Here is a 27718-nt window from a genome sequence, read left to right on the forward strand (position 1 = left end):
GGCAGTAAAGATGGCAACGGGTAAAATACCGCGGATAGAGGCTACCTAAACCTGTACCCGCGAGCTTATACCCACGCTCGCACTCGTACACGTTACCATCCACGGGTAAGAAATGCTACCCGCGCCCGCTACCCACGGGTATCTTATACCCGCAGGCGCGTCCGTATGCCCGCCCAAAGCACAGGTTTGCGGGTAATTAGGATGAATTTATATACCTAAGCTCCTAGATTATATACCTAGTGGTGATTTGGACCCACATGTAACGTGATTGGAGCGGATTTACAGGTTCACGAGTATGAGTATGCCTTTTTCTTACCCGCGACATTTTGCCCATCGGGTTTAAGATCGAACCCGCACCCATACCCACGGGCAAGTATTGAAACCCAAACCCGCACCCGTCGGGTTTCTTACTCGCGGGCACGCGGGTAATCTCTACCCGTTGCCATCTTTATCGGGCAACCATCCCCTGCGATGGATTTCTACAATGATGTGGTGAAGGTGCCCCCCCCCCTCCCCTTCCTCTACACCAACCCTACCCCTACTCTGGTTACATCATCCACATGCGAGTTCATGGTGGACGCGAGAAGGCCCGCCGCTCTGGTCCATCGGCCTGCCGCTCTAGCTTATCCTGCGATGTCCGTCCACGATCGTCTCAACCCACACATGGGTCGACCACCCGCATGTCATTGCTCCCTGCCTCTGCGTCCTTCAGAATGGGAGGCTCCCTGTGGCCGGCGTCCGGCGCGGTGTCGTGAGCAGACGTGGTAGTTCCATGGTCTCCCATTGAGGTGGCCAGATGATGATCTGGCACGACGCACACTCCCTCGTATCTTGGTGGTGTGGCCCCACCGAGAGCCAAGTCCCTTATCATAGGACAAGCCCAGGTTGCAGACCATGTGCAGTCAGCACTCCTGTCGCCCCCATCCTCTCACCAGCCTGGCCGCTCGTGCGGTGGTGCCAGTATTGGTGACACGCATCCCAGTCGAGCTGGATGGTTGATGCCTTACATGATTATCCTTCAACCACCTGGTGGCGTAGTGCAAGCTGCTGACGTGTGGAGACCCAACAAATCGCACTCAGTTCAATTGAATAGCTGGTTGTCCGCTTAAGTTGAGAGGTAACATACACTCACCAAAACGCATGACATATGTTTAACCTCAATTAATTTGATAACTCAAATGCATTATTAAATTGAAACAAAGGTAATTTAGATAGTCCTGATATGTGTATCTTGATAATTCCCAGAAGAGCTATTATTTAACACATATCTTTATCAGCATGTACATCACAATATCACAATTACACATAGAGTTCAAATTCAGTCCAAATCTGAATTTGAACTTCAAGTCTTGATTGAATGGTTACAAGTTGCTAATTTAATAAGAGAACTCTATATATTAGAATGAGTTCCATGAGCTCTCAATCTACTAAAAGGACAAGGTTATTAACAAGTTATGTGACATTATCTAGCGTGGTTATACATGAATCAAAGTGGAAGAATCAAATAAAAGAAACCAAAAGCCAATGGTGCCATTTGCCTACAAGGCAACCGACCGAGATTAGTAGTAGTATAGTAAACTACTCATCACCTTGCCGCTCTCAACGGTTACAAGTAGCCGACACCTACACTTCACCTGCAAAACAATCAACAAAGCAAGATGAGCATGAAGGTATTCATAAGACTTATACAATATGGGTATATATCCTGGCAAAGGAGGCTACATTTGGTTATAGTAAGATAAAGGTCACAAGTCACAACATTTAAGCATAAACATTTTAATCATCAACAAGTGAATTAAGCATTAGTTTGATCAAATAAAAACATGACAAACCTCAAGCATCTAGCAACTAACTCAATTATGCCTCACCATTAGTCCACAATTGCCAACATTAAAAGTATAAACAACATATGACAAAATCCAATTTGATGTTGACCCACATATAACCAACTTCCATAAGCATTTCCACTCATCACATGTCAACCATGTGACTATCATGAACCTACCCATGACAAACCATACATACCCAAGTACTCAATTCCATTTGAGACTCTACGATGACATCTAATGAACAATAAGCTTGCTCATAACAAAGAGCGCGGCTATTCAAGTAGTTTTACACCCTATACAGGAGTACATATTTACCCACATAACATGAGACCACCATCATACAACTCATTGGTTGCAAGCGATAATTCACATAAAAACCATTCACGTACCCACCCTGAACGTTTGTTCACATGCCCATACATGCGGAGACTACCTAGGTCCACGTTCAAACATCCCTAGGAGCCTCACAAGTCATACCACTCACATTACGAGCACATGAGTCAAATGGATATGATGACTTACGATACTTGGCTCATCTTTTCCCTAGTCGGATATGTGAAAGTACAGAAAGGTGATTAAATCAACAGGATCAACGAACGGTGCTTAATTGGCTTAACCAGGACTAGCATCCATGACTCTGTTCATGAATACCCCTACCACTCACTCAAGCCTTGCATTGCTCGTATCAACAAATCCATATATGAACATAGCCATCATAAAGTAAAGGACCTATACTTGCAAACGATGGCAACTCTCCATCGCCTGACTTCTATTGTTGACCTAGAACAAGGCTAAGAATTATCATGACCAAATGTCCTATGACTTCTACTCTACCCATCTCAGGTTTACAAGGATCAAGGGTAAACAATTTAACCAAGGTAGGTACATGCAAAACAATTTGATTCTACCCGATCACATTCCCGACATACACAAACCCTAGACATGCATCTACGGCACATACATATAATAGTCAATTGAACCATCTCAACCTTCACAAAAGTAAGGGTGCAATATGCATAGATTCTTGCCTTTGTTCTCAGGTGTTATCTTTTCGATCAACTCCACAGGTTCAAACGTATTGCTCTCCGGAACATCGGTGTCTATTGAGAGGAAAAATGCACCGAAATGAAAATGATGCCATGCCATGATAAATGCTCCAATAAGCATGAAATTTGGAGAAGATATAGTGCACTGAGTATGAATACAATGCAACAAGAATTAATCAATTTGGAGTTTATTTGTTCACGTTATTAACAATTTTGTGAAGGTATGTCTAAAAAGCATGCTTGTTGTTTGGGACTGCTTTAAAAAACGCAGCTTAAATACTAACTCACATTAAGGAGATCTTTGCTGTACCAACTCATATTTTTCCTGTACATAGGCCATCATAATAAGACTAGCAAAATCGTTTCAACTTAACTAGAATTATATTGAATTAACCACGATTTTTACAAGTTTTATCTAAATTGTGTGTTTAAAGGTACTGTAAACAACTAATTCATGCTAACAGGTATTTTTGCTAAATATTGCAGATCATAAGGAAGCTAACAAAATTGGTTTGACCAATTTTGAACAAGGCATGAATTAACTATGAGTTATTGAATCGACAACATTAATTCTATTTCATATATTTCAACAACTATTTCATGTGTGCAGATTTTTTTAACAGGCAGAGCATAATACAAGAAATCTAACAAAGTTGGATTCATAATTTCTGGAGCTATATTTATTTGACTATCCATTTTACAATTCATCAACTATTTAACAATACAGCAATAATTCAGTTTCCCTTGTCTACTCTTTTTCCCGGCCTCTATTTTTCCGTAATTCCTTTTTGTACTCAGCTTTACCTAGCCTCAGTCAATGGAAGTGGGATCGGGGCCCTGTTGACCTGAGTCAAAGCTTGAGCACGGTCAAGCCCGGCCGGGAAGCTCGCCAGCGCTATCGCCGACGGTGATTCTGGCAGCGGTTTGGCCTCGGGGCCGGCACCAGGATGTCTAGCGCGCAGAGATGAACTCGTCCAGGGGGCGGGATGCATGGCTGCTTCCGGGTAGCGCTGTCCTCGTTTGGATGCATCGTTTCAGAGAGCCACCTTCTAACCGTATAACAGATTTCAGAGCACGCCATCAAACCCTCTCACTGTTGTTTCTGCCAACAAATCATAACAGTTCTTTCAAACATTATTGTTGATGCTAAAAGTTGTCATCTAACACACCGAGTATCTCGTGTGCAATATTCAACGAGCGGCACCCAGGGTGTCCTGGTCGGAAGGGACCCCGTCGGAGCTATATTTATCTGTTGCGTCGTCACCTACGCTTGGAAGAGATCCCGTCGGAGCGCGGATAACTAATGGCTTGTCCTTGATCGTCGAAATCAAGAACAGGTAGCAATATAGATAGAAAAAAAAGTCAGGATTACAGAAGCTAGGCAAAAGATGAAAGATAATGTAAATTGTGTTTGATCGATTGGTTGATGTCCTCAATCGATCATAACTCTATCATATTTAAAAAATAGTAGGTCTTAACCATAAGATATCAGAACTTCTAATTTAAACAAAACAAAACTTGCAGATATAATTCAGCTATACCTATCTGATCTCCAAACTTTTCATAACTAACGTATCTTTCCTATTTAAATATATAAAACTCTCATATATCTACTCGAATACACTTTAACGTAGTTCAATTTTCTTGGATTCAATCAACTCTTCCATCTATTCAGAACAAATCGTGATCACTGATCATTAGTCGTGATCATAAAAGCACTATTCGCTGGTCTGAAATCACTATTCACTGATCTAAAATCACTACCCACTAGTCGAAAATTACTGCTTACTGTACGATAATTACTGTTCATTAGCGGAACACTATTTACTTCATATCACCATTCATCTGGCCAGACACTGTTCGTCTGATCATGTTACTGCTCATCCAATCACTATAAATATCAAATTTTATCAACAATTATTAAGCTATAATACAACGATTCATTTGGTTTCTTTAGAACAAACGTATAAAAGTTTATCTACGTATCATTTAACCTTAATACTAGTATCTGTCGGTACATACAATGCAATATCATACAACAAATGCGGGCACAAACTGGTGCATAGATCATCTAATGCACCACTTTGTCTCAAGGATCCCCCAATGTTCGGGTTCAATCTAAAACAATGCAATGTAGAGTCTGTTGTGCTTAATGTGCACAGGTTGATAAATCGCTACCAACCGCCTGTTGATAACAGCGGCGCCTCTTGTACTCTTGTCTCGCCTGTATTGTCACTCAAGAAGCCTGTTGCATGTAACCACACCCAGAGCTGCAGCTAGATGCCATGCCGCATGGAGGTAGGAAGTTTGAGGGAAGACATCATCAGCAATGAAAAGCACGCCTCCCAATAGAGACGACATCTTGTGTAGGTTATGTGCCATTTTGAGCTCTGGTTTTATTGATGCTCTTTTCGCAAATGAAACCTGAGGCAGGAGAAGAAAGCTAGAGTTAGTTAACTCGATGAAAGATGGATATGACATGACCGACAAAATGATTACATGAATCAAACAAGAATAGTATTTGCACACAACTACAGCATAATAAGAATTGTTTATTGCAGATTTGCAGTCATAATAAGATGCCATGAGCTTTGAAGTACTTGCCTCCATTATCCCAGTGTGGACGGCTGAAACCATCAATGGTTGAAATGGTAAGAGCAATGTTGATGCCGCCATTAGAAATTTTGGATTCTCATCCCGAAGAGCTCTTGTTAAGCACTGCATGAAAGACGCCTTGTCAAAATACCCATGACATCAAATAATTCAGATAAACCAACCTAATTGTTGTCTTAGTACAACACTTAAAACGGTTGTAGTTCATTCAATGAGGTATAAACTACAAATCATATGCACACGAGCTTGCATGTGATGCCAATTTAAAACATGAAAGTAGTAACTGATATCGGTACATTCCGAAAGATATGTAGGAGTATGCTGATAGCTTCAGCTATCAAGCAGACAAAACAAGACAAGTTGGGTCACATGCTTTTCATGGTTCTGCTTCAACAATCATCGTATGAGATAATTTCACTTACTAGCGTTGATGTGGCAATCATTGTATAGTCTGCCCATCGCAAATATTTTCTGATTTCTCCTCGTGAAGTATGGTACATGCTAGAAGCTATTCCAACTCCAATTAACGAGTTAGCATAAAGTGCAGAATTCAAGTTCTTTCTGCAGAACTGGCATATGACTGTTAGTTGATACTTGGTAGTAATCAAAAAACAAATCAGAAGACAATCTGTGGAAGTGATTTTATTGGTTTAGACGCGGGCTTGCCTTGGTGTCTGCAGTCCAAGAACAACGAAAGGAAGTGAGGTGACAACATTAGCAATAGTTTCACCAACATGTTTATCGCCTGGTTCAAAACAAAATTTACACGATTACGTTACCGAATGAGATACTAGGTTAATTTGTATTCTAACATTATGACTAGTTACACATACACGAGAGACTAAAGTGGATGGGCTTCAGGCAGGGGGGTCTCTGCTGCCACAGTCGCCTGCAAATACAAAGTAGATCACTAAGTGGTCCGCACTTTAATGAATATCTGGATAGTGTTTATCGTGTAGGTTGGATGAACCCACCGGATTACCAAACTCCGGCTCGAGCCAATACCCTCTTGTGGTTCACAAGTTGAAGAGCCCACAATGCTAGTTTTGACAGCTTCGTCATCACTGTATAGTGACCGACCCGCAAGCTGTACCCCGTAGAGGCCGTCCAGAGCCCCAGAAGGCCTTGGGTCTTCTTGGACTCCCATCTATTCAACGTATTTGTACTGTCACGATTGAGTAGAACAGGCGGTATTCCTACAGGACAAAAGAAAGTTAGGATGAGCATTGTTGAAAGACCAAGAAGCGTAATCTACAAGAACACATAAACAAAATCAAGAGTATGCCATGTATTCGAACATATGAAGTACTACCTATCTTATACTATAGCTTCTAGGTATGGAGAATGGAATGCCTGTTCTTTCGATTTGATTCTGAGGAACTGTGCTTCTAGGTACTAGCACATTGCTTGCTTCATCCAATGGATTTCCATAGTTACGTCTAAACTAAGACTTCCCTGCCCACCTTACAACCGTGGCAGCACAACAACAGTCTCGGTGGCTCACTCAACACCGCTCAATCGCTCGTTACAAGAAACCAACAAAAAGAAGCAGCTCCTTTTTCTACCACCACCACCACCACGAAAAAGCGATACGTTACGGCTGATCAATCAGAAGCAGCTCGGCGATTCAATCCATCTGAAACTTTCTTCCCCATCCGGCACCGGCAGCTGCGCTCGAAGCCTAAGCAGCTGTTGGGAAAAGTTGCTGCTCTTCTCCATCGGAAGCAGAGCCTACTGCAGCAGAAAGAAAATTTGCAAGAACAGGGATCAGAATTCAGAACCGCACCTCAAGATTGGAAAGTGGACCCTGGACCGCGCCGCGTCCTCCCCCTCCTCCTCCTCCGGTTGACTGCTCCGTTCTAGCTCCCCACAAGGGAATGGAGGCGAGGACAGGGAGCGGAGCTGCGGGTAGCGCGAGAAAGGCAGAGGGGATTGGAGGAAGGGAGGGGAGGATGCCGATTCCGACAGGATCTTCCCCTCCCGTGGTGAAGCGGAAGCGCAAGCGCAAGGAGGACGTACGGCTCTCGTTCTCGAATCCTCCCGTCTCCGTCTGGGGTTCCGAATATTCGCACCGGCTTCGCCGCTTCCGTGGAGGTCCGTTGCGACGACGATTTGGGCCGGACGCCTTCTTGCCGGAGATGTTTGGGCTACATCTTAGTCCAGCCCAGCCTACTCATGGTTCGCCTCAAATCCTGACATGCCGGTAATAGGGCTGTTAATGGGTGGGGTTGAGTCTCGGTAGAACAAAATCATAATCGATTCAAAACCTACTAGTTTTAACCTGATCTAAATACGAATTACTAAACGGATTAAAATTGAAACTCAAACTCAAACCCGTCAAATATCCATCGGGTTTCAGGCTCCCATTGGTTTGACCTTCTTCCTCTAGCCCCTCTCTCCATATTGTTGACGCCCCATATTCCTCTCACCTTGCATGTGCCTCTCACCCTCTCTCCTTCCCCAAAATCGACCCAGCCACCCCGATCTGACAGTGGTAACATGTTCATCGAGCCCTTGGTGCCGTGGCATTCTAGATCTATCGAGCCACATCCCCAACCTCGTGCACCTCCAAGCAGCGGCCCGTCTTCCTTGAGATCTTGACCTCGCACAGCGCTCCCAGCAGTGTGTGGAGCTTTGGAGGAAGAGGGATGAGGTACAACATTATGGATAGTGGAGGTTTTGGAGGAATGGGGAGTGGGGTCCGCATGTGGTCAGGCCATCACATGACTCGGGTCTCGGGTGGATTGTGGGCATCGCGTGGGCTGTATGGGCCTAGGCCACCATCTACTATTTCGGGTGACCCAATGGGTACCCGCGGGTGAAAATTGAAATTCAAGCCTGATCTGATCCAATTTGAGTACTTAACACGATGAACCTGTAGATAAAAAATGAAACCCAAACTCGAACCCATCAAACACAGAACACGTGGGTACCCTGAACCCTCGGGTCCAATTACCACCCCTAGACTTGGAGTGATTTTCCTCTCATCTCAAGGATCGAGTGTGCTCGAATACTATTGTTCATCTTTCCTTGGCAGCTTACATATTTGCACGTAAAAATCTGAAATTCTGAAAGAATTGGCTGTTGCATAAAACTCAACAATGTCAGGTGTATGTACATTTAACTGGGATTCAAAGTATCGGCTATATTGTTTGGCTAAGAGACACAAGTTCCGCTGAGCACCTCTTGAATATTGTTAGGGTGTTGCTAGGTGTATGGGGGATATTTAGGAAGTTGACTCTTTGATGTTAGTGGTTTCATGATCACTGTTATAGACATAGACACAAGTCCTCATATGTTAGTTACTGGTTTTACTATTTACCACCATGTCTCACTAACATATGATACCTAAGAAAAACCGCTTGTGATATGTAAGACACAAACAAATATTAACAAAAATCATATGTGATGTGTCATAGGATACAAACGGATATTAACAAAAACTGTATAAGTGTGGCTATATTACAGATAGAGTTTTACCTGTATGTGATAAGCTCGATATCACAGATATTTTTCACTACTACAAAAACTATTTTTCGAAATACCTAGGGTAACTTTCTACAGGCGGTTTATTTGAAAACCCGCTGAACAGTTGGCGAGGACCTCCTGCGGTTACGGACCGCCTGCGAAAATATATTTTCACAGGTGATTCCTTATGTGAACCGTCTGTGATAATAGATTATTATCACAAGAGGTTCATATAAGGAACCGCCTGTGAAAATGGTCATTTTCACAGACGATTCCTTATGTGAACCGTCTCTGAAAATGACCATCTATTAAAAAATTCATAACTTTTTCATATGAAATCGGATGAGGAAAAACTCTATATAAAAATTGTAGCTCTCGATGAGGTCTATAACTTTGTAGTTAATATTTTTTTTATTTGAAGTCATTTAGATGTCCAAATAATCATTTCAAGTTTCAAACAATTATTTGTGCATCTCGGCCCTTCCACTCGGCACCGTCGGATCACTAAGGCCGACTTTCGTCTCTGCTCGACGGGTGAGTCTTGCAGTCTCCTATATTTGAAAGCAAGAAGGCCAAACATAATGTTCGGACTTCAAATGAAAAACTTTTCAACTACAAAGTTGTAGATCTCGTCGAGCGCTACAATTTTCATATAAAGTTTGTTCTCATCCGATTTCATATGAAAAGATTATAAATTTTTAAAAATAAGCTGTCACTCATTTCCACAGGCAGTTCACATAAGAACTGCAGGTAGAAATATTCACATTTTTACAGGCGGTTCACATAAGGAACCGCCTGTAAAAATAGGTGACAGGTTATCTTCAAAAATTCATAACTTTTTTATACAAAGTCGGATGAGAACAAACTTTATATAAAAATTATAGCCCTTGACGAGATCTACAACTTTTTAGTTGAAAAGTTTTTCATCTAAAATCATTTAGATGCCCAAATAATCATTTAAAGTTTCGAACTGCAGATATCAAAAGAATTACATATACCCATATGTTTAGTAGTCGTTCTCTGGTGTGATGGTAGGGAGGGTTCGCGCGACCCGATAGGTTTCGAGTTCGAGTGCCAAAAACCACGTAGCGCGCGTATTTCGCGCGAAAAAACGCGTGACTTGTGACGTCGTGACCCCGTAGGGTTCCTGGTCGGTCAAAAATAATTTTTTGGGGTCAAAAAATATGGATTCGGGAACCGATTATCGCAGGCGGTCCGCTTAAGGAACCGCCTGTGGTAATAGATTTCCACAGGCGGTCACTTTTACGCCTGTGGAAATCGTTCATTTCTATAGGCCTTCGATTGCAGGTGGGTGCGCTAAACGCCTGTGAAAATGAGTTACCACCCGCCTCTAGAAATAATTTTTGTAGTAGTGTTTGTAGAGATAAAACTCGAATCCGTCTATAATAATCCGTTTTGAAGTAGTGATTCACAACTTGAGGTATAAGATGCAGATCCTCACTTTGATTTTTGATAACAAGGATGTCCTTTACGTGAACTCGTAGTCACAAAACACTACACTTCCGCTCTATGTGTGAAGTATGAAAAGAAAGAAGAGCGTTGACATGCTATTTTGATGTGCTTTTCTATAATTTTCTTTTCATAAGGAGGTTTACACAGTAGTCAAACTTTTTATATGATATCGACATAACACCCCCACCTTTCATGCCTACGAAGTCAACTCTGAGGGTTATTATATGTTTAGTTGGTCTGTTGGCGTTTTCAGCTCCAGGAACAAGGCCACATTCCACGTGCGCACAACTAACAATCATGGACCTCTAAACATGATTAGGAAAAGAAAAAAACAGCATGCACCTCTTCTTCTTCTTTTTGCGATAGGAGGGGTTATATTAAATATTGAGCACAGTAATCCCCGAATTACAAATAACACCCCAGGAACAGAAGAAAATACAAAAGAAAACACCGCGATCCTCCTTGCTGCCGTCTTCGATTCCCACAGCCTTCACCAGTCTGCCCTTCGATGCAGCAGTGTGGAGCAGCGAAGATCGACGAAAGAAGGATGTGCTCCTCCTTCCAGCCCTCTTGCCGGTGTTGACAAAGAAGCCCAAGCATTGTAGGAGCCACAAAATCCAACACCTCGTGATAACCACTGGAGCACGTCATAGACACTGAACGGATATCTGTAACTTCCTCGCCAAATCCAGTAGAGGAAACTCACAACAAGCACCTCCACCCTTAGCACCAAGGATGGGAGCCTAGACAGAACCTTCAGCACCTCCTAAGTGAGAATCGACACCCCAAAACAACAACGCACAAATCATAGAACGAAGAACACCCACCCAAATGTATCAAACACATACATACAAACCTCATGCAACTCGCCCTGGAGACCTCGCCGGAGAAGTTACTGAAAGTGCATCTAGCCCTTATGTGTGGTTTTGGTAATTAATGACAATACCTATGGACTAACAGTGTTGTTGAGTTTGTTAGTAAGTTGTTCTATAGGTGATGCATGGAGGAGATATATGCATCAAGATGAATAAGCTCTTAGTGATACTAATAAGAAGAAAGAAAAGCTCATATAAGATTGGCGATAAGCGTGAATGCTAAATTATTTGTGGAGATTAAGTAACTAAAGGTATGTCACTGTTAATAGAGTTTTATGGACTAACCCGTGTGCTTTATACTTAAAGTGAGTTGAATTAGGATCCATAAGAAGGTATAAGTTGAATTGAAATCATATATACCAAGAGTGAAGAACAAGAGTACACTCCATATATAATAATGTGAATTCCTTGAAGATATCAAATACAAAGTGGTTTTTCTATAGTAAGACGGTGAAGGGCAAGCAAGACTCGGCTGCGATGAAGCATCTGGTGGTGAAGGGTAAGCAAATGTCTTGGCGCCGAAGGACCAATACGGAGGTGAAGAGTGAGTAAAGAGTTTACGCCAATACTGTGCGAGCACATGGAAATCTATGGGTGATTCGCATCAATCACATGAAGAATCAAGAAGAGATGGAGTGAATACGATATAGAAGTTACCAACCCTCAAGGTTTGAAAGAAAGAGCGGTACTTGAAGGTATTCAAATGCTCAAATTGGTTCAAATGAGTTTTATATTTGAATTCGAGTATAGGTATATCACATTATTAAGAGGGATACAACGTGAGCTATCTTTTATGTCTCAGTGCTCAAGAGTTTCTAATCAACCCAAAGTGAGAGTTCGCTTTAGGAATCCGGTGCGGAAAGTGTGAAAGTGTCTTAATTGTGTTTTAGAGTGTTCCTAGTTTGATCAAATGTGTTTGAGATCATAAATTTAGTTAGGATGTGTATCCCTCTTAATAAGCTTTCCATAGAGTCCAAAATCATCAAAATCAGACTTCAAAATCAAAAGTTATTGCTGTTTTCAGAGGGTCAGTTATGCTGAACTCGAACTCTCTGGGTTAACTCGGATACTCCGGGTTGGTTAGAGTCTCTAGGTTTAGCTTTGAGCTAGGTGGTCTGTTAGGGCCTAAGTGTTTCACCCGGATACTCTGGGTTGACCCGAAGACTTAAGATTTTGGTAGTTGTCCGGACCATCCGAGTTATACTTCGATCAAGGTTCTCAGTTATGCGTTCAAGTGCCAACCCGGATACTTCAGATCAGTAAAAAAGCTATGTAATGACTATTTTTTGGGGAGGTATAAATAACCTCTCACCCCCACCCTTGTTTGCTGCTGTTTGGGCACGAAAGAAAAATATTATAGAGCCAAAAGAAGTCCCTCCCACTCTTAACTCGGATACTCCGAGTTGGTTGGAGTCTCTAGGTTTAGCTTTGAGTTAGGTGGTCTGTTATGGCATAAGTGTTTCACCCGGATACTCTGGGTTGACCCGGAGACTTAAGATTTTGGTAGTTATTCGGACCATCCGAGTTGTACTTCGATCAAGGTTCTCGGTTACGTGTTCAAGTGCCAACCCGGATACTTCAGGTCAGTAAAAAAGCTATGTAACGACTAGTTTTTGGGGAGATTATAAATAACCTCCTCTCACCCCCACCCTTGTTTGCTGCTGCTTGGGCATGAAAGAAAAACATTATAGAGCCAAAAGAAGTCCCTCCCACTCCAATCTAGTATGTGTTTTGAGAAAAAAAAAAGTGAGTTGAGTTGAGATTAGAAGATTGAGTGCAAGTGAGCTAAACTCCCATCTTGAGAACTCGAGTTTATCAGCAAGAAGTCCATCGTCGCGTTTGTTACTCTTAGAGCTTTGAGCTCCTAAGTGGCTAGGCGTCGTCGGCGAGCACCCAAGGTTATGGTGTGCCACGGGAAGTTTGTGAAGACTTCGATTTCGCCTCCAAAAGGAAAGAAATTAAGAGAGAAATTCAAGCTCAAGTGTGACCGATCTTGGAGAGGAAAAGTGTTGAGAGAGACTTGGCTCAAGTGTGACCGAGCCCCTCAACAGAGACGTAGGAACCTCTAGAGGAGGTGTCCGAACTTCAAAAAATAAATCTTGTATCTCCTCTCTTGTATCCTTGTTCTTGAGTTCTTGCTCAAGATTTATGTATATTGCTCGATCTATTTGCTCATGTGAAATTGATTGTAGGTTATCGGTGGAACTATTTAGAATCATCACTTAGAACACACGACTTTATTTAGTTTGAGCTAGAACTCTTTACGCACACTTTAATTTGAGTATCGAGTTCATTCTGTACTGAACCCAGAGGTTCTGGATTTAACCCGGAAACTCCGAATACTGTACAATCAGATTTGAACCCGAAGTATCCGGGTCAACTTGGAGTATTCGGTGAATAGTGTTTTTAGGATTTTTAACTAGAGTTTTCTTGCATATCTTTTGCTAGTTTGAATAATCTTTGTCACTCTAGAATTGTAACTTTTACATTTGTTTAGGATGATTGTGCACTAGTTGAGTCTAGCATATTTAGGATTTTCACTTGTGAGAAATTCGTTAGTTTATTTTTCGCTCTAAGTTTAGATCAAAGGTAAAAAGGGATGAATTTTTGTAAAAATACATATCCACCCCCTCTAGATGATATCATTGTCCTTTCAAGCACCATCACCCAAGGTAGCTCGGAGAGACAAAAGCCCCATAGAGTCGCCGCTGACACCTTCACCGAGAACCCTAACACCCAAATCTACACCTAAACAAACTACTAACTATCCTAAAAGCTACACCGGGCACCAATCCACTGAGACCCCACACCCCCATTGCCAGAGAGGCAACCAGAGAGAGGAGCTCCGGCAAGATCGATGCCGGTTCTCGAAATCGCCGAATGGGTCGCCTTATTGTAGGCAGGAGTTCATGCACCTCTTCTCTGAGTTGTATAAACCAAATATAATAATTTATAAATCATCAAGTCAAAATATATTCATGACCTATTTTGATGCGTACGTGTACTTATTGTACTTCTACACATAGGACTATATTTGAATGAAAAGAAAATGTTCAGCTTAATTTGGCTTAATATGAGGTTTCTAGTTCTAAAATTAGATAGGGATATTGTCCATTTCACTAAGGGCCTGTTTGGATCCTCCGAAATGGGCCGAATTGGAATTACTTTTCAAGCCGGGCCTGTTTGGATGGACCATGGAATTGGAAAGTGTGATTCTAGCGCTTTCCAAACTCCACTGGAGGCCTGCTTCAGATTCGGACCCAAAAAAAGGAAAGGGGCATTCCATTCGCTCCTCGATCCGCCTGACTCATTCATCTCGGACTCGAGTCCCGGCCTCGACACGCTCCTTGCCACCGCCATGCGCTCCCCGTCACCGTCGGTCATCGGTATGCCACCACAGGTACCTCCTCCTCCTCTTCTTCCTCCTCCCCTCCTCCTCCTCCAGTGGTGCTTTTGGAGTAGGGTTTGGTGTTCCTGATCTATTTCCTGATAGAGGTCAACGCCAATTGGATCTACTCGCCGACTCGCGAGTCACGCTAGCGGTGCGCCTACGGGATTAGCCATGCGCTTGGGTTCGCGGATGACCAGGTGCTCCAAGCGTAGCCAGCCGCCTCCTAGGCGCACCACTGACGAGTAGCAGTGCTGAGGATACGGTGACCACGACGAGTTCGTCAGTAGCGAGAAGTGATCCTTCTGATGAGTTTTCCTCCACAAGGCCGGTCCACCACTACAATATCTGAAATTTGATGCTCCGATCTGAATGTTTTGATCTCCAAATTACTTGGACAGGAAGTGATGTTGAGCGACCAGCTACATGCTTAAGAGACAAATCAACATCTTTGTAAATCCCCTTTGTTTGCTAGCATTAGTAATGAGGATCTTGTGCAGCTTTTTGTTATACAAAGTAAACACTTCAGAGCTCATTAGTTGGGTTTAAGGAAGCTTTGCAGTTAGGAACTAGGGTTCAGGTTTAATTATTACTAGATTTACAAAGTAATCCCCAATTCTAGATACACATAATACTAGATTATTCTGTTGCGTAGTCCAGTTTGTTGTTACTATTTCAATCCAGCCATCAAATTGTGTTTCTTATTCATGTATAATATTTATTTTTCCCTCTATATGCACGCCAATATTTTTTTTCTTGTATATGCACTTCATGTATAATATTTCTTATTCCTTGTATGTACATGTGTTTAGATGTTAGTTTCTAATACAAGTGAGGATGAAATAACGAGGAAGAGAGGGAAGAAGAGGAAGAGGGCAGCTGCTATATTAGTTATTGTTTTGACTATGATCGCACATTGGTATCGTAGGAAAAGGCCTAGGCAAATTGTTAATGTTGATGAAGTGGCAAATAGATATGTTATTAGAAGAACACAAGTGCTGAGAAATCTATACCAGGGTTCAAATGTTTATTGTTATGATAGCTTGAGCCTAACTACGAGGTCATTTTCTTACCTATGTGCCATCCTACGTGAGAGGTGTGGTCTACATGATACTTTAAATGTGTCAGTAGAAAAAAAAGTGGAAATCTTTTTGCTTATAGTGGGGCATGGCACGAAGATGAGGTTAATTCGTAGCACATATGGGTGGTCGCTTGAGCCAATTAGCTGACATTTCAATGAGGTTTTAAGAGGTGTTCTATTGCTATGGCATGAGTTTATTAAGCTCCCCGACCCATCAGCTATACAACCAGAGGATTCCAAATGGAGGTGGTTTGAAAATTGTCTTGGTGAATTGGATGGTACACACATCGATGTTTTTGTACCAATGGCTGACCAAGGGAGGTATAGGAATAGAAAGTAACAGATTACCACCAATATTTTGGGGGTTTGTGATCAGCAGATAAAGTTTGTTTATGTCTTAGCGGGGTGGGAAGGATCGGCTTCAGATTCACGTGTGTTACGTGATTCAATGACCCGGGAGGATGTATTTGCTGTTCCAAATGGTAATTACACATATCATAACACTAAATTAGATTTACTAACACAATCTAAATTGAAACCTAATGATGCTTATTACTTAAATAATAGGAAAATACTATCTAGTAGATGCTGGATACACCAATGGTCCGAGCTTCTTTGCTACATATCGATTCACACGCTACCACTTGAATGAGTGGGCTGCTCAAGGAAATAACCCATCTACTGCAAAAGAGTTATTCAACTTGCACCAATCATCAGCTAGAAATGTGGTAGAAAGAACATTTGGGCTGTTGAAGATGAGGTGGGCTATATTGAGAAGCAACTCATATTTTGACTTAAAAAAATCAGGTATACCATAGTTAGTAGACTAGCTAAAAATTTAGTTCTGAGTTTTTTTAAGCATCTATTAACTCACTCATACTAACTTCGTGCAGATTAGGATCAGTAATGCTTGCTGCATATTACACAGCATTCTAATTGATAGGCAAAGGGACATGGATTATTCACTTATACGTCAAGTTGATAGGGTGATATCTACTGAATCTGCTGAAGTTCAAGGAGAGATGAGTATGATTACACATGTTCAATCATTGAAGGAATGGAGCAATTTTAGGGACACCAAGGCTAACCAAATATTTGCTGATTATGAAGCGAGACGAGGCTAACATGCTTAGTCCAAATTTACATTCTTACCTTTGTATGTATGTACCTGCATGTCTAAAATTTACATTTTTACCTTTGCATGATGTTGCCTATTACTTGTTTACTTAAGTTGCAAGTTCAGTTCTGCTTTATTACAAGTTTAGTTCTAAGTTGCATTCTTACCTTTGCATGTCCTTGGCCTTTTACTTGATTGACATGGCTTTTACTAATGTCTAGTAATTTTCTTTGGCTATAGGATATGGAGAAAGGCAAGAAATCTGGGAGGGGTTATGTCTCTTGGATTGATGACATGGACGAAGCTCTACTAAACACATTTGTGGAGTACTACAACAAAGGAGATAGAAGTCAGATGGATGGAAGCCTCATGTTTACACTGTTGCCGTGAAGAATGTCCGGGAAAAGTGTGGTGTGGATATCATAAAAGATAACATCATGTCCATGAGCAAGACATTTGATAAGCACTACTCTATCATAAGCAACATGCTAGGGACAAGTGGATTTGGTTGGGACTGGGACAAGAACAGGCTATCAGTTTGATAGTGATGCTGTTTGGGACGAATACATAGCGGTAAATTTCATAATCCCTCTACTTGTTACTCTTCACTTGCTAATACATTTGCATAGAGTTATTTGGGTATGTTAGATTAAACTGTACCTGCTGCACATTGTCCCAAAGAGTGACAAATTCATAATCTACTTGTTACTCTTCACTTGCTAGTACATTTTCAGAATTTGGTTCGCCTACCATTGCCCTGGGTCACATATGTGCTTGCTCTAAAGAGCTATTTATCAGAATCGTCACAAGGTGCATCAGTGCCAACCCATGGCTGATCTGGATCTGCCCATTCACACCAAAAGCCAACGTAGTTGTAGCTCTTGGCTAAAATGGTTCAGATCAAGAATGCCCAAACCTCCCAGTTGCTTTGGTCGACTCACCCGTTTAGATCAAGAGTGGCCTCTATTTGCTTCTTCAGTCCCTATCCATAGGAGATTCCTTCTCAATTTGTCAATTTGTTTTAAAGCCCACTTTGTAGCACATATTAATATAAATCCATGCATATTAATGCTCAACAGTGCACAGTAGGAATATAAATCCGTTAGCACATATTAATATGTAGCCATTTGCACTTGTGCTTTTTCCTCCTGTTAGCAGCTGACATGCTTGTGTTCGAACTTTTGTAGGCAAACAAGGAAGCAAATGGCTATAGGTACAAGGTTGTCAAATTTTGGGAACTAATAAGCCTAGTGTATTGCAAATATCATGCTAACGGTGAGGCAGCAAGGACTGCGGCTGAGAGTTCTAGGGAAATGGACAAGAAGGGTGGTGCTGCCAAGGAACCTGGTTCAATATCAACTTCAGGAAGTCTAAAAAGATAGCGGTCTGAAGATTCTTTCACCTCAATGATGTCTCAAAAACTGGATGCATTTGTTGAAGCATTGAAAGACGATGCGCCAAAAGGTCCTACATCAAAGGAAGTTCTTGCCGCATTGCAAGAGATGCAAGGGTTGGATGAAGATACTGAGCTAGACTTGCTTGATATCCTCACTTCTGATGCACGCAAGTTTGAGTCTCTACTGGCACTTCCAATGGAAAGAAGGAAGAGATGGCTTTTGAAGCAACTTAAGAAGTGAAGCCTTGAGAACTCTACTGGTTATGCATTCAAATCTGCATGGTCTTAATCTCTCCCAATGTCTATGTGGCTTTTTGTGTTTGTAGGAGCAAGTGTCATCTATCTTCATGGTTATATTTTGGAGAAAGAGCAAGTGTTTTCTGTCAACCTAGGAACCTGATATGCATGCATTGTGGTTGTTGATACCTACATGTATGTTTCTTTCCAGGTTTTGGTGACTTTTGTGATTGCCATTTGGATTAGCTTGTGAATTATTATTTTTCATTTGAATGTTACTAGCTTGCTACGAGGGTGTGAAAGTGTTTGGCTCGGCCAATGTGAAAGTGTTTGGCTTGGCCAATGTGAAAGTGTTTGGTTCTTATCTAGTTCCTTTATAAACGGCCAAATGTGAAAGTGTTTGGGGCCAGATGAGAGAGAGAGAGAGTCGTATCATCAATTATGTATTATACCTTCACATTGGCATGTACAACAAGTAAACATGACTCACCACTGAATTTGCAATATCTGGAGGGAGAGAGAGAGAGAGAGAGAGAGAGAGAGAGAGGTGTTAGTGTATGAGACAGAGAGCAATTGGATGAGAGAGATTGGTGTATCTGACAATCTGAGAGAGAGAGAGAGAAAGGGTGAGAGAGATGCAACACACGTATATATTGTATTGGTGGGTGATTCCATACTGAATCATTGAAACAACATTTGTAATCTTATTCTTGAAAAGAGATTCCATTTGCATCCAAACAAGAAAAATAGAATTGAATCAGATTCTATCAAATTCAATTCTATTTGTAGTTAGAATTAGAATCTAATTAGTAGAATCAAATTCATTTCCTAGGATCCAAATAGGCCCTAATTGAAAACAACTTTAGTTTTTGTTACCCATCTATGTCATGGATCGAGAATTCGAGATTGATATTGAAACATCTAACCACAATGCAACAAGTCATCGAACACTTCTTTCTAAAATGTGTTGCATCACCACGAGTCTTTCTAAAATGCTCTACTCTAAGTTAGCATATCCATATAAGGGCAAGAATTGGCAATAACCACAAAAATATTAAACTTGTCTATATACAGTGGCGTGCATGAGTGTACACAGTCCCTAGCATCTTGTTGCTATCTTTCTGATGCCCTATTTATGTTTTACTTTTGCTTCTGGCTTCTCTAGTGCTAGAAGTCACAAGCCAGAAGCTTAAATTAACAGGATCGTTGTAAAATAGTTTTTGGAGAAATTAGAAGACTACTTTTAGAAAAAATAAACTAAAAATAGAGAAGCTAGTTGGAGAAAATGATTCACTGTCATAGACTCATATGTTAGTGAGTGGTTTTACTATTTACCACCATGTCCGCTTCACTAACATATGATGTGTAAGAAAAAACACTTATGATGTGTAAGACAAATAAATATTAATAAAAATTATCTATGATGTGTTATAAGACATAGATGAACATTTAAAAAAACTATATATATGTAGCCATATTACAAAATAGAGTTTTACCTATCTGTGACAAGTTCGATATCATAAATATTTGTTAGAGATGGAATTTGAATCCGTCTGTGATAATCCGTTCTGAGATAGAAAGCATAAGTTGCAAATCCTCACTTTGATTTTTTACAACAAGGATGTCATTTACGTGAACTCGTAGTCACAAAAAACTACGCTTTGGCTCTCTGTGTGAAGTATAAAAAGAGTGAAGAGCGTTGACATGCTTTTCTATAATTTTCTTTTCATAAAGGAGGTTTACACAGTAGTCAAACTTTTTATATTATATCGACAGAACACCCTCACCTTTCATGCCCTACGAAGTCAAAACTCTCAGGGTTATTATATGTTTAGTTGGTCTGTTGGCGTTTTCAATTCCAGGAACAAGGCCACATTCCAGGTGCGCACAACTAACAATCATGGACCTCTAAACACAAATTTAGGGGGGGGGGGGGGGCAATCATGTATCACTTCTCTCTGAGTTGTATAAAACCAAATATAATAATTTACAAATCATCAAGTCAAATATATTCATAACCTATTTTGATGCGTACGTGTACTTATTGTACTTCTACACGTAGGACTATGTTGGAACGAAAAGAAAATGCTCTACTTAATTTGGTTTAATACGTGGTTTCTAGTTCTCGAATTAGATACAAATACTGTCCATTTCACTAATTGAAAAACACTTTAGTTGTTACCCTTCTATGTCATGGATCGAGAATTCGAGATTGATATTGAAACATCTAACCACAACGCAACAAGTCATCGGGCGCTTCTTTCTAAAATGTGTTGCGTCACCAATGCGCTACTCTAAATTAGCATATCCATATAAGTGCAAAAATTGGTAATAACCAAAAAATATTAACCTGTCTATATACAGTGGCGTGCATGAGTGTACACAGCCCTTAGCATCTTATTGATATGCTTCTAAGACTGTTGGATAAATATAAATTTAATAAGAGCTCATAATTTCGCAAAGAATAACATTTTGATCTTGTGCTGAAGGAACCCGATTCATATATGTGCGCCCCTTTAAATACCGGCCCTTCATCCATTGGATCGATCCGTCCAATTGGACATCGGGCATATATAAAAAGGAGAATAAAAAGGTGAGAACTTTTGATCTTAAGATGCTTAAACGGTATCATATTCTACTTCCTTTGACACGCTACGGATGTAGACTATCAACGAGAGAAATAATCAAGCAAAATGATATGCACGCTACAAAAAAAGGTGAGCAAAATTGCCTTGGTTTTTTAATGACCCACTGAACCTGAGCAAAAAACTGCTTTTGAAAAAAGGGTAAAGAGAGAAAAGGAAATGTGAGCTTGAGCTTCTCAGCCGAAGCTGTTAGCTGTACCATGGCAACACTTGGCTCTCGTGTGCAGTCCGTTTCCGAACAGGCCCACCTGCTCCCAACCCGCAGAACAGCCCCGGACGTCGGATGCGACATCAACGGCTCCCGAACTCAGATTCCGCCCTCATGCGCCACACACACTCAGACTCCGCCCTCGTCGGATGGTAATGTGCCGCTAGGTAAAAATTCTAATGGGCATGAATTTAGGATATATTTTTTTTTACATGGTTCTAGATGCAGGCTTGATGTTAAATCTAGCTGGCAAAGAGACACGAGCATTAAAAATTCTTACTGAGTTTATGTACTACTCTAAGTATCTAATATGTTGGTTCGAATTATTTTGTACTATATAAACTAGTTGTCTTTACGCTTTTCTCTCATTTTATTCCCATCATAGCCCCCACTCATTTTATTCCCATTATAGCCCCCACTAGACCTAGCTGCCAGCCCGCCACACACCCCACCCGTTAGGGACATCGGCCTGTCGCCGCTTGTCGTCCTCCGCCAGCCGCTTGTCACTCTATCCGTCCGCCCCACCTCTGTCATACGCCCGAGCCACACCATAATCCCCGTCTATGCCACCTTTGTCCTCACCTTGCCATCTCTGTCTATCCCACCCCTGCCCACCTCCTCGTCCCTGTATGCCCCACATCCACCCCACCTTGCTAGATCCCCAAGTCGCACCGCCGTCGACTAGATCTGCCTGCCCCCATGTCGCACCACCTCCTGAGGAAGCTGCAACACACGAGGCGATGGGCATACCCACGGGTATGTGATACCCACATATGGTAAGCGTGGATGGCCTTTCTTACTCATGGTGAGTAATGAGTATAGACATAGGTTTAATACTTTACTTATAGGCATAGGTTTATATAATTTTTACCTATGGGTATTATGCATGTTCCGTTCCTACTAAGTTTCTATTTGACAAAGCTCTTAAAGTAGCTTTCAGAATGGAATCAGAGCGGGCTCTTCTAAACAATAGTTTTTAGTTCTTAGAGTGAAATTTGTGGGAGTGATTATCTGAAATGAATTAGATGTTAGAAGCTAAAAATATAGTTTTCTTGATTCACTTTCCACATAGAATCACTTCATCTATAAAATTTACCCTGAAAAAATCACTTTTAATCATAGAATCATTTTCCTCGTGAAATCTCCCCTCCAAAAACTTTAGCTAAAAAAAGAGTAATTTGCACAAAACTATAAATATTGTGACATTTGTAACACAAAACTACAAGTATTGTGAATAGTAACACAAAACTACAAGCATTGTACACTAATTTCACACAAAACCAGATTTTAATTAGATTCACTCAAAAAATGATCTTATATTACTTCAAAAATCCTAAAACTTTTTATACATGTTCCATAATCTATGTGCTACCTATTTTAATTGGACTCACTAAAAATCCTGTGTAAAATTTAAACTAAAATTCTCAAAAAAATGATACTTTTATAACTCTTAATAATTATTAGGCCTCAAATAAAATCTCCAAAATATGAAAAAATTCACTAATATTCTTTTTACATGATGGACTAATTTCTAAAATTATTTCTAGCCCTAGGTTATACGATGGAAAATTGAGTTCCTTTATGAGCTCCATTATATGCTCTACATAGATTTTTTTATGAGTTCAATTAAAATGAGTTACACATAAATTATGAAACACATAAAAAAAATTCTAGAATTTTTAAAAAATATAAACTATTTTTAAATGAATCTAAATAAATTAGATTTTATATGAAATTAAATACACAATACATAACGTTTTATGTTACTATTATAATATTTATATTATAAATAATATAATACTTATAGTTTTCTGTAATTCACTTTAAAAAAACTTTAACAGACTATAATACCACCAGAGTCCCGACTCACCCACCCACCATCCTCCAACTACTTTTAAAACAGCCGTCCCACCACGCGACGCGAGCTAGCGTCCTCCCGCCGCCGCCGCCGCCGCCGCTCGTGCCGCTGCTGCTACCTGCTCACGCCTACCTCGCCTCCTCCCTCCCTCTGTCCTCCCGCTGCGTCCCCCCGAGATCGGAATCGCCCGCCTGCCTTTCCCTCCGCCATGGCGCCGTCTCTGCTCGGGGTAACACCTCTCTCGCTCCCCCCCCCCCCCCGTCTCTGTGGAGTGTGTGTGTGTTAGAGGTGACTTCATGTTGCTCGTGGTTCTCGGTGCCTGCAGGGGTTCACCAAGTCGCTGGCCATGACGGTTCTCTCCGAGATCGGGGACAAGACCTTCTTCGCCGCCGCGGTACGCCTCCTCCTCCTCACGCTCCTTCCCCGTCTTCCCCTGCTCTTCCTTCTCTTCTTTCGCTTGCCTGCCTCTACCTGCGTCCGCCGTGTGGCTGCGTAGATGGGTCAGGTCCCCTTCCTCGAGGTGTTCGACAGTATGTCGCTGCCGGCGACGCCGCGCCCTCTCCGCATAGGCGGTCGGCTGGGAGATGGATTAGCTCGAGGTAGGTCGGCGCTGACCCGATTGAGCGATGAGACCGCGCGGTACCTGTAGATTCGGCGAAGGATGGAAGGAGTGAGCAGGTGAAGCGTTCTGGGGTCAATTCCTACCTTCAATCGTTTGATAGTCAGTAGTGCTCATCTAAGATTGGTGTCCTTTTTTTTTGTTAAGCAGTGACAAGCTACTAGTTGGTACCTGTAGAATGGGAGCTCAGATTTGATTATTCTCCTCCACTGGGGCAACCAGCTGGGACTAGTTGTATGCTTCATTTGCTGCGGCCACAAATTTTTACCCAATTAGTTCGGTGCACGTGGGTTCCACGCACCTCGCTGCACACTGCCAGGCCTTTGATTTGCTGGAGCTGTTGCGCACTTGCGCTTGCCGAATTTGCTAACCTGCCAGCTGAGTAGGGTCCGTTTCTGGAGGACGGTTACTAGTTTTGATGGGATGCTTGTCCTCGTCCACCAGAACTGTTTCACCATGGTATCCTTAAGGTCAGTTTGGTTCGCTAACCTGCTCCCCTCGCTTGGCAAGGCTAGCCTTGCCAGCGCTGGAGAGCGGTTTTGGCTCTCTCACACGGGCAAGGCGAGCGCAGGCACCGAGGCAGCGAGCGCCCGATCCAAACGCGCGAAACTTTGCCCAGCCAGGCAAGGCAAGCCGTGGCAAGCGTTTCAAACGCGCCCTTAGGGATAACGTGACTGGAGAATAACATCCTCAAGGAATGAGGGAGTTGACAGGGTCTAGCCTAGCAAGACAAACATACCCCTTTCTTGTGATAGACTCATCAATATTCTCCAATATCTGTTTTTACTGGTTTTTTTATGGCCATTGTTTCGAGCACTGTGTTTACTCATGCTTTATATTTATCTTTGCAAGATTCTAGCCATGCGCCATCCCAGAAAGCTCGTCCTGGCAGGCTGTCTGAGCGCATTAATAGTGAGTACTTTCGAAATTTGTGCTGCCCTATGGTATGTTCCCCCGCTTAACTCATTTACTTACTAATTTTAGGTGATGACAGCTCTATCAGCTTCTCTAGGTTGGGTTGCACCAAATCTGGTAAGTCATAACGATGCTGGAAGCGTAGCTACCTTGCACCATTTTTTTAGTTTTTCTTGTGTCAAGAAGACAAGGAATATTTTTTTTGGGTCTGTTTGCTTTGATATGTAACTAAGTTAAGCATATTCTGTGAGTTCTGCTCGGACAGACTCAAGCATATGACACCAACATGGACATGGTTGTTAGTGTCTGAAAAGCAAATATAATCTTGATGGGGGGATTTAGGGAAATATATGTCCTGAAATATCAGGCAGCATTATTAATACATATGCGTATTTTTTGTTTGATGATGGAGACATACAATCATAGTTTCAGTCCTGATTGTACTTTACTTTGTATTAATCATATTTTACTAAAATGTTGCGGCTATAATCCTCACAAATGTTTACTTGTTTAGCATGGTAACTAAATTGCATGCCCTATGTTATACAGGGCAGTAGATCTTAGTCCAGCTACACTCTCGTCAAGTATAATGGTTGAAACAATGGCTGGCACTTGACATATGGGGGTGGGCCTTATTGCTAGCTGTTCCTTTCGACCATTTTCTTGTGATGTCATTCTGAATTTTGTTGAACAGATATCACGCAAATGGACTCATCATGTGACCACTCTGCTGTTCTTTGTATTTGGCATTTGGTCATTGTGGGAAGGCTTCAAGGAAGATGGGTACTGAGCACTTTGTTCCCTTTCAGTTAACTTTTTAGCTGTTTTATGCGTTTGGTGTTTTAGTGATTGACTTGATTAATTGACTCAACTCTCATTTCAGAGATTCGGAAGAATTGGCTGAAGTGGAAGCAGAGCTGGTTGACAAATTTCATCTTTTTATTATGTTGTTTTATGGACTGCGATGCAAGTAACTTATTGCGAAGTTGTGCCTAATTTCCAGGATGCTGCCTTTAAGAGTAACAAAGGTGAATCTAAAAATAAATCTAAGGTCAGTACACATGCGACATGTTCATTGGCAATCATATTGTCTCTCAGAATGTTTCTGCTTTCATAATTATATGATTGTCAATTTTTCTTTCTATTCTTGTTTTTTTTTCGTCCGAGTAGTTTCATTTCAGACATCGTCATCTGTTTTCATCTAAAGTTGTCAAAGGAAATCAATTAAGCAGTGTCTGTTTGCTCATCTGCACATATATCTTCTCTTTTTGATTGCTTGTGGAGAACAGTTGTATTTTAGATGTTAAGGCAGTTGAGAAAAGCTTGCTTATTGCAGGCAATACCACCATGTTTACTTTCAGTTACCCACTTTTAGTGTTGCAATCATATATTATTATGCATTTAATTCTTAGATTTTCCACTCAACCTTGTCAATGTTAGGCAAACGATGATGCAAAGAAACAGCAAAGACCATTTCTCATGCAGCTCTTCTCACCAATTTTTATAAAGGTGACAGCTACTGATTCTATGTTAGAAATGTTGACAAGGGTACCATGCCAGTGTTTTATCTGGAATATTGACATGTCCTTTGATTTGTGTGTTGTAGGCATTTTCTATTACATTCTTTGGTGAGTGGGGTGACAAGAGCCAGGTAAGTTGTATAAAAAGTATTGTTCTAAGTTCTAGCTTTGCAAAGCACCTTTTGATGTCATAAATAGATAATGTCTTTGCTATATTGATGAACCTCTTGTTAGATTGCTACTATTGGCTTAGCTGCTGATGAAAACCCATTTGGTGTTGTCCTTGGAGGAATCATGTATGATTTGCATGTTTTATTGACCAGTATCCTATGTTTAAATGGCTTATTTTGTTACCTGATAAAACTTCTTACTGTGCTTAGAGCGCAAGCACTCTGCACTACTGCTGCTGTTCTTGGAGGAAAGAGCCTAGCCTCGCAGATATCTGAGAAAATGGTAAGAACAGAACTATTGTTTGAACTCATTTTTCATACCGCCTGTGTCCTGTGAAGTGTGAAACGCCTGAAATAATTTGATGCGCACCTTGTAGGTTGAACTGTCAAGCGGAGTGCTATTCCTGTTGTTTGGCATCATGTCCTTGCTTTCAGGGCCAGAAGGAGGATTGTAATCTCATGGGAATTTTGTTCAGCATGCAATTATGCATGGCTGGTTTACAAGCTCTCTCGTTAGACCTATCTTATTTGAGTAGATGAATGATGGCGATGAAAGCCAGCCATCCATGGCGAACAGGATGGCGCGAATTCATTAGTTTAGCCAACACACTGTAAACATTCACTCGTCATTAATGAAAAAAAATACATGCATTTTACAAAAACTTGTACTAATTCCATTCCGTTCCCAGCACCTGAAAATCTAAAGTAGAACATTGTATGGGGGGACTAAACAGGATGAACAGATCTTACTGAAATTTTGTTGTCGCAATTACATGCATGAACAAAGCTTGGTTATTGGATCTCCTAAGCCTGTAAGTGCTATGGGGTTTAGGGGGTCATTTGTATTCGCAATGACGCAGTATGTTACCTTCGTAAGTTTTCTTCGGAACTTTGTATTGGGAGTAAACATGATAACAGTAGCGCAGTGTTCTGGATGAGGCGCTGTAACCTTCTTTCTTTGCCTTTCTGTAAACAACGTACTCTAACTACCAACTAGAGTGCCAAGTAAATAGTTGAGCGAGTGATCTGACGCGGTAAAACTGCTATATGAAGGCAGAACAAGTTAATTTTTTGTCGAACTGGTTAGTTTGCATATTAATTAGACGGCCGTTTATTATGAGTTTTGGAGATGCATCTATGACCCAACACACAAGTTTAAATTGGTTTCGGCCCTAAAAAAAGTTTAAATTGGTTTCAAGGCAACAATCTTTGTATATATCATGTTCAGTAGAATGGTTAATGCCTGACAAACTTGTACAT

General features: G+C 41.3%; 2 protein-coding genes and 1 pseudogene across 4 annotated transcripts; 2 read left to right on the forward strand and 1 right to left on the reverse strand.

Moving 5' to 3' along the window:
- Positions 1 to 4840: 4840 nt before the first annotated feature.
- On the reverse strand, positions 4841 to 7557 carry LOC133895987 (uncharacterized). 2 transcript variants are annotated; one of them, XM_062336511.1, is made up of 8 exons: positions 7275 to 7557; positions 6801 to 7177; positions 6463 to 6684; positions 6322 to 6377; positions 6155 to 6233; positions 5911 to 6049; positions 5480 to 5593; positions 4841 to 5299 (listed from the first exon to the last, which is right to left on the reverse strand). In XM_062336511.1, exons 3-8 carry the CDS (start codon positions 6633 to 6635, stop codon positions 5108 to 5110), a joined length of 753 nt encoding a protein of 250 aa, XP_062192495.1. In that variant the 5' UTR covers positions 6636 to 6684; positions 6801 to 7177; positions 7275 to 7557; the 3' UTR covers positions 4841 to 5107. The 2 variants fall into 2 exon arrangements, with proteins under 2 accessions (XP_062192495.1, XP_062192494.1); XM_062336510.1 differs by lacking the exon at positions 6801 to 7177.
- Positions 7366 to 18527, forward strand: LOC133895136 (uncharacterized; annotated as a pseudogene).
- A 4723-nt stretch (positions 18528 to 23250) lies between these two features.
- LOC133895917 (GDT1-like protein 5) lies at positions 23251 to 27266 on the forward strand. Of its 2 annotated transcripts, XM_062336444.1 has the most exons (12): positions 23251 to 23463; positions 23560 to 23628; positions 24706 to 24765; positions 24838 to 24885; positions 25463 to 25551; positions 25652 to 25688; positions 25772 to 25819; positions 26209 to 26277; positions 26375 to 26419; positions 26523 to 26584; positions 26669 to 26741; positions 26836 to 27266. In XM_062336444.1, the coding sequence occupies exons 1-12, from the start codon at positions 23443 to 23445 to the stop codon at positions 26911 to 26913; spliced, it is 699 nt and encodes a 232-aa protein (XP_062192428.1). In that variant the 5' UTR covers positions 23251 to 23442; the 3' UTR covers positions 26914 to 27266. The 2 variants fall into 2 exon arrangements, with proteins under 2 accessions (XP_062192428.1, XP_062192429.1); XM_062336445.1 differs by lacking the exon at positions 26523 to 26584.
- The last annotated feature ends 452 nt before the right edge of the window (positions 27267 to 27718 follow it).

The sequence above is a fragment of the Phragmites australis genome, chromosome 16, assembly GCF_958298935.1.
Source record: "Phragmites australis chromosome 16, lpPhrAust1.1, whole genome shotgun sequence".
In the NCBI taxonomy this organism is placed as follows: Eukaryota; Viridiplantae; Streptophyta; class Magnoliopsida; order Poales; family Poaceae; genus Phragmites; species Phragmites australis.

What these genes read in the sequence shown, in the direction of transcription:
- LOC133895987 (XM_062336510.1), bottom strand. Translation starts at nt 6,635, where the DNA reads ATGGGAGTCCAAGAAGACCCAAGGCCTTCTGGGGCTCTGGACGGCCTC. An exon ending in CTTGGACTGCAGACACCAAG is followed by an intron (nt 6,050 to 6,154) that starts GCAAGCCCGCGT and finishes CCAGTTCTGCAG; the next exon opens with AAAGAACTTGAATTCTGCAC. An exon ending in TCCACACTGGGATAATGGAG is followed by an intron (nt 5,300 to 5,479) that starts GCAAGTACTTCA and finishes CTCCTGCCTCAG; the next exon opens with GTTTCATTTGCGAAAAGAGC.
- LOC133895917 (XM_062336444.1), top strand. Translation starts at nt 23,443, where the DNA reads ATGGCGCCGTCTCTGCTCGGG. An exon ending in CTGAAGTGGAAGCAGAGCTG is followed by an intron (nt 25,689 to 25,771) that starts GTTGACAAATTT and finishes CCTAATTTCCAG; the next exon opens with GATGCTGCCTTTAAGAGTAA. An exon ending in AATCTAAAAATAAATCTAAG is followed by an intron (nt 25,820 to 26,208) that starts GTCAGTACACAT and finishes TGTCAATGTTAG; the next exon opens with GCAAACGATGATGCAAAGAA.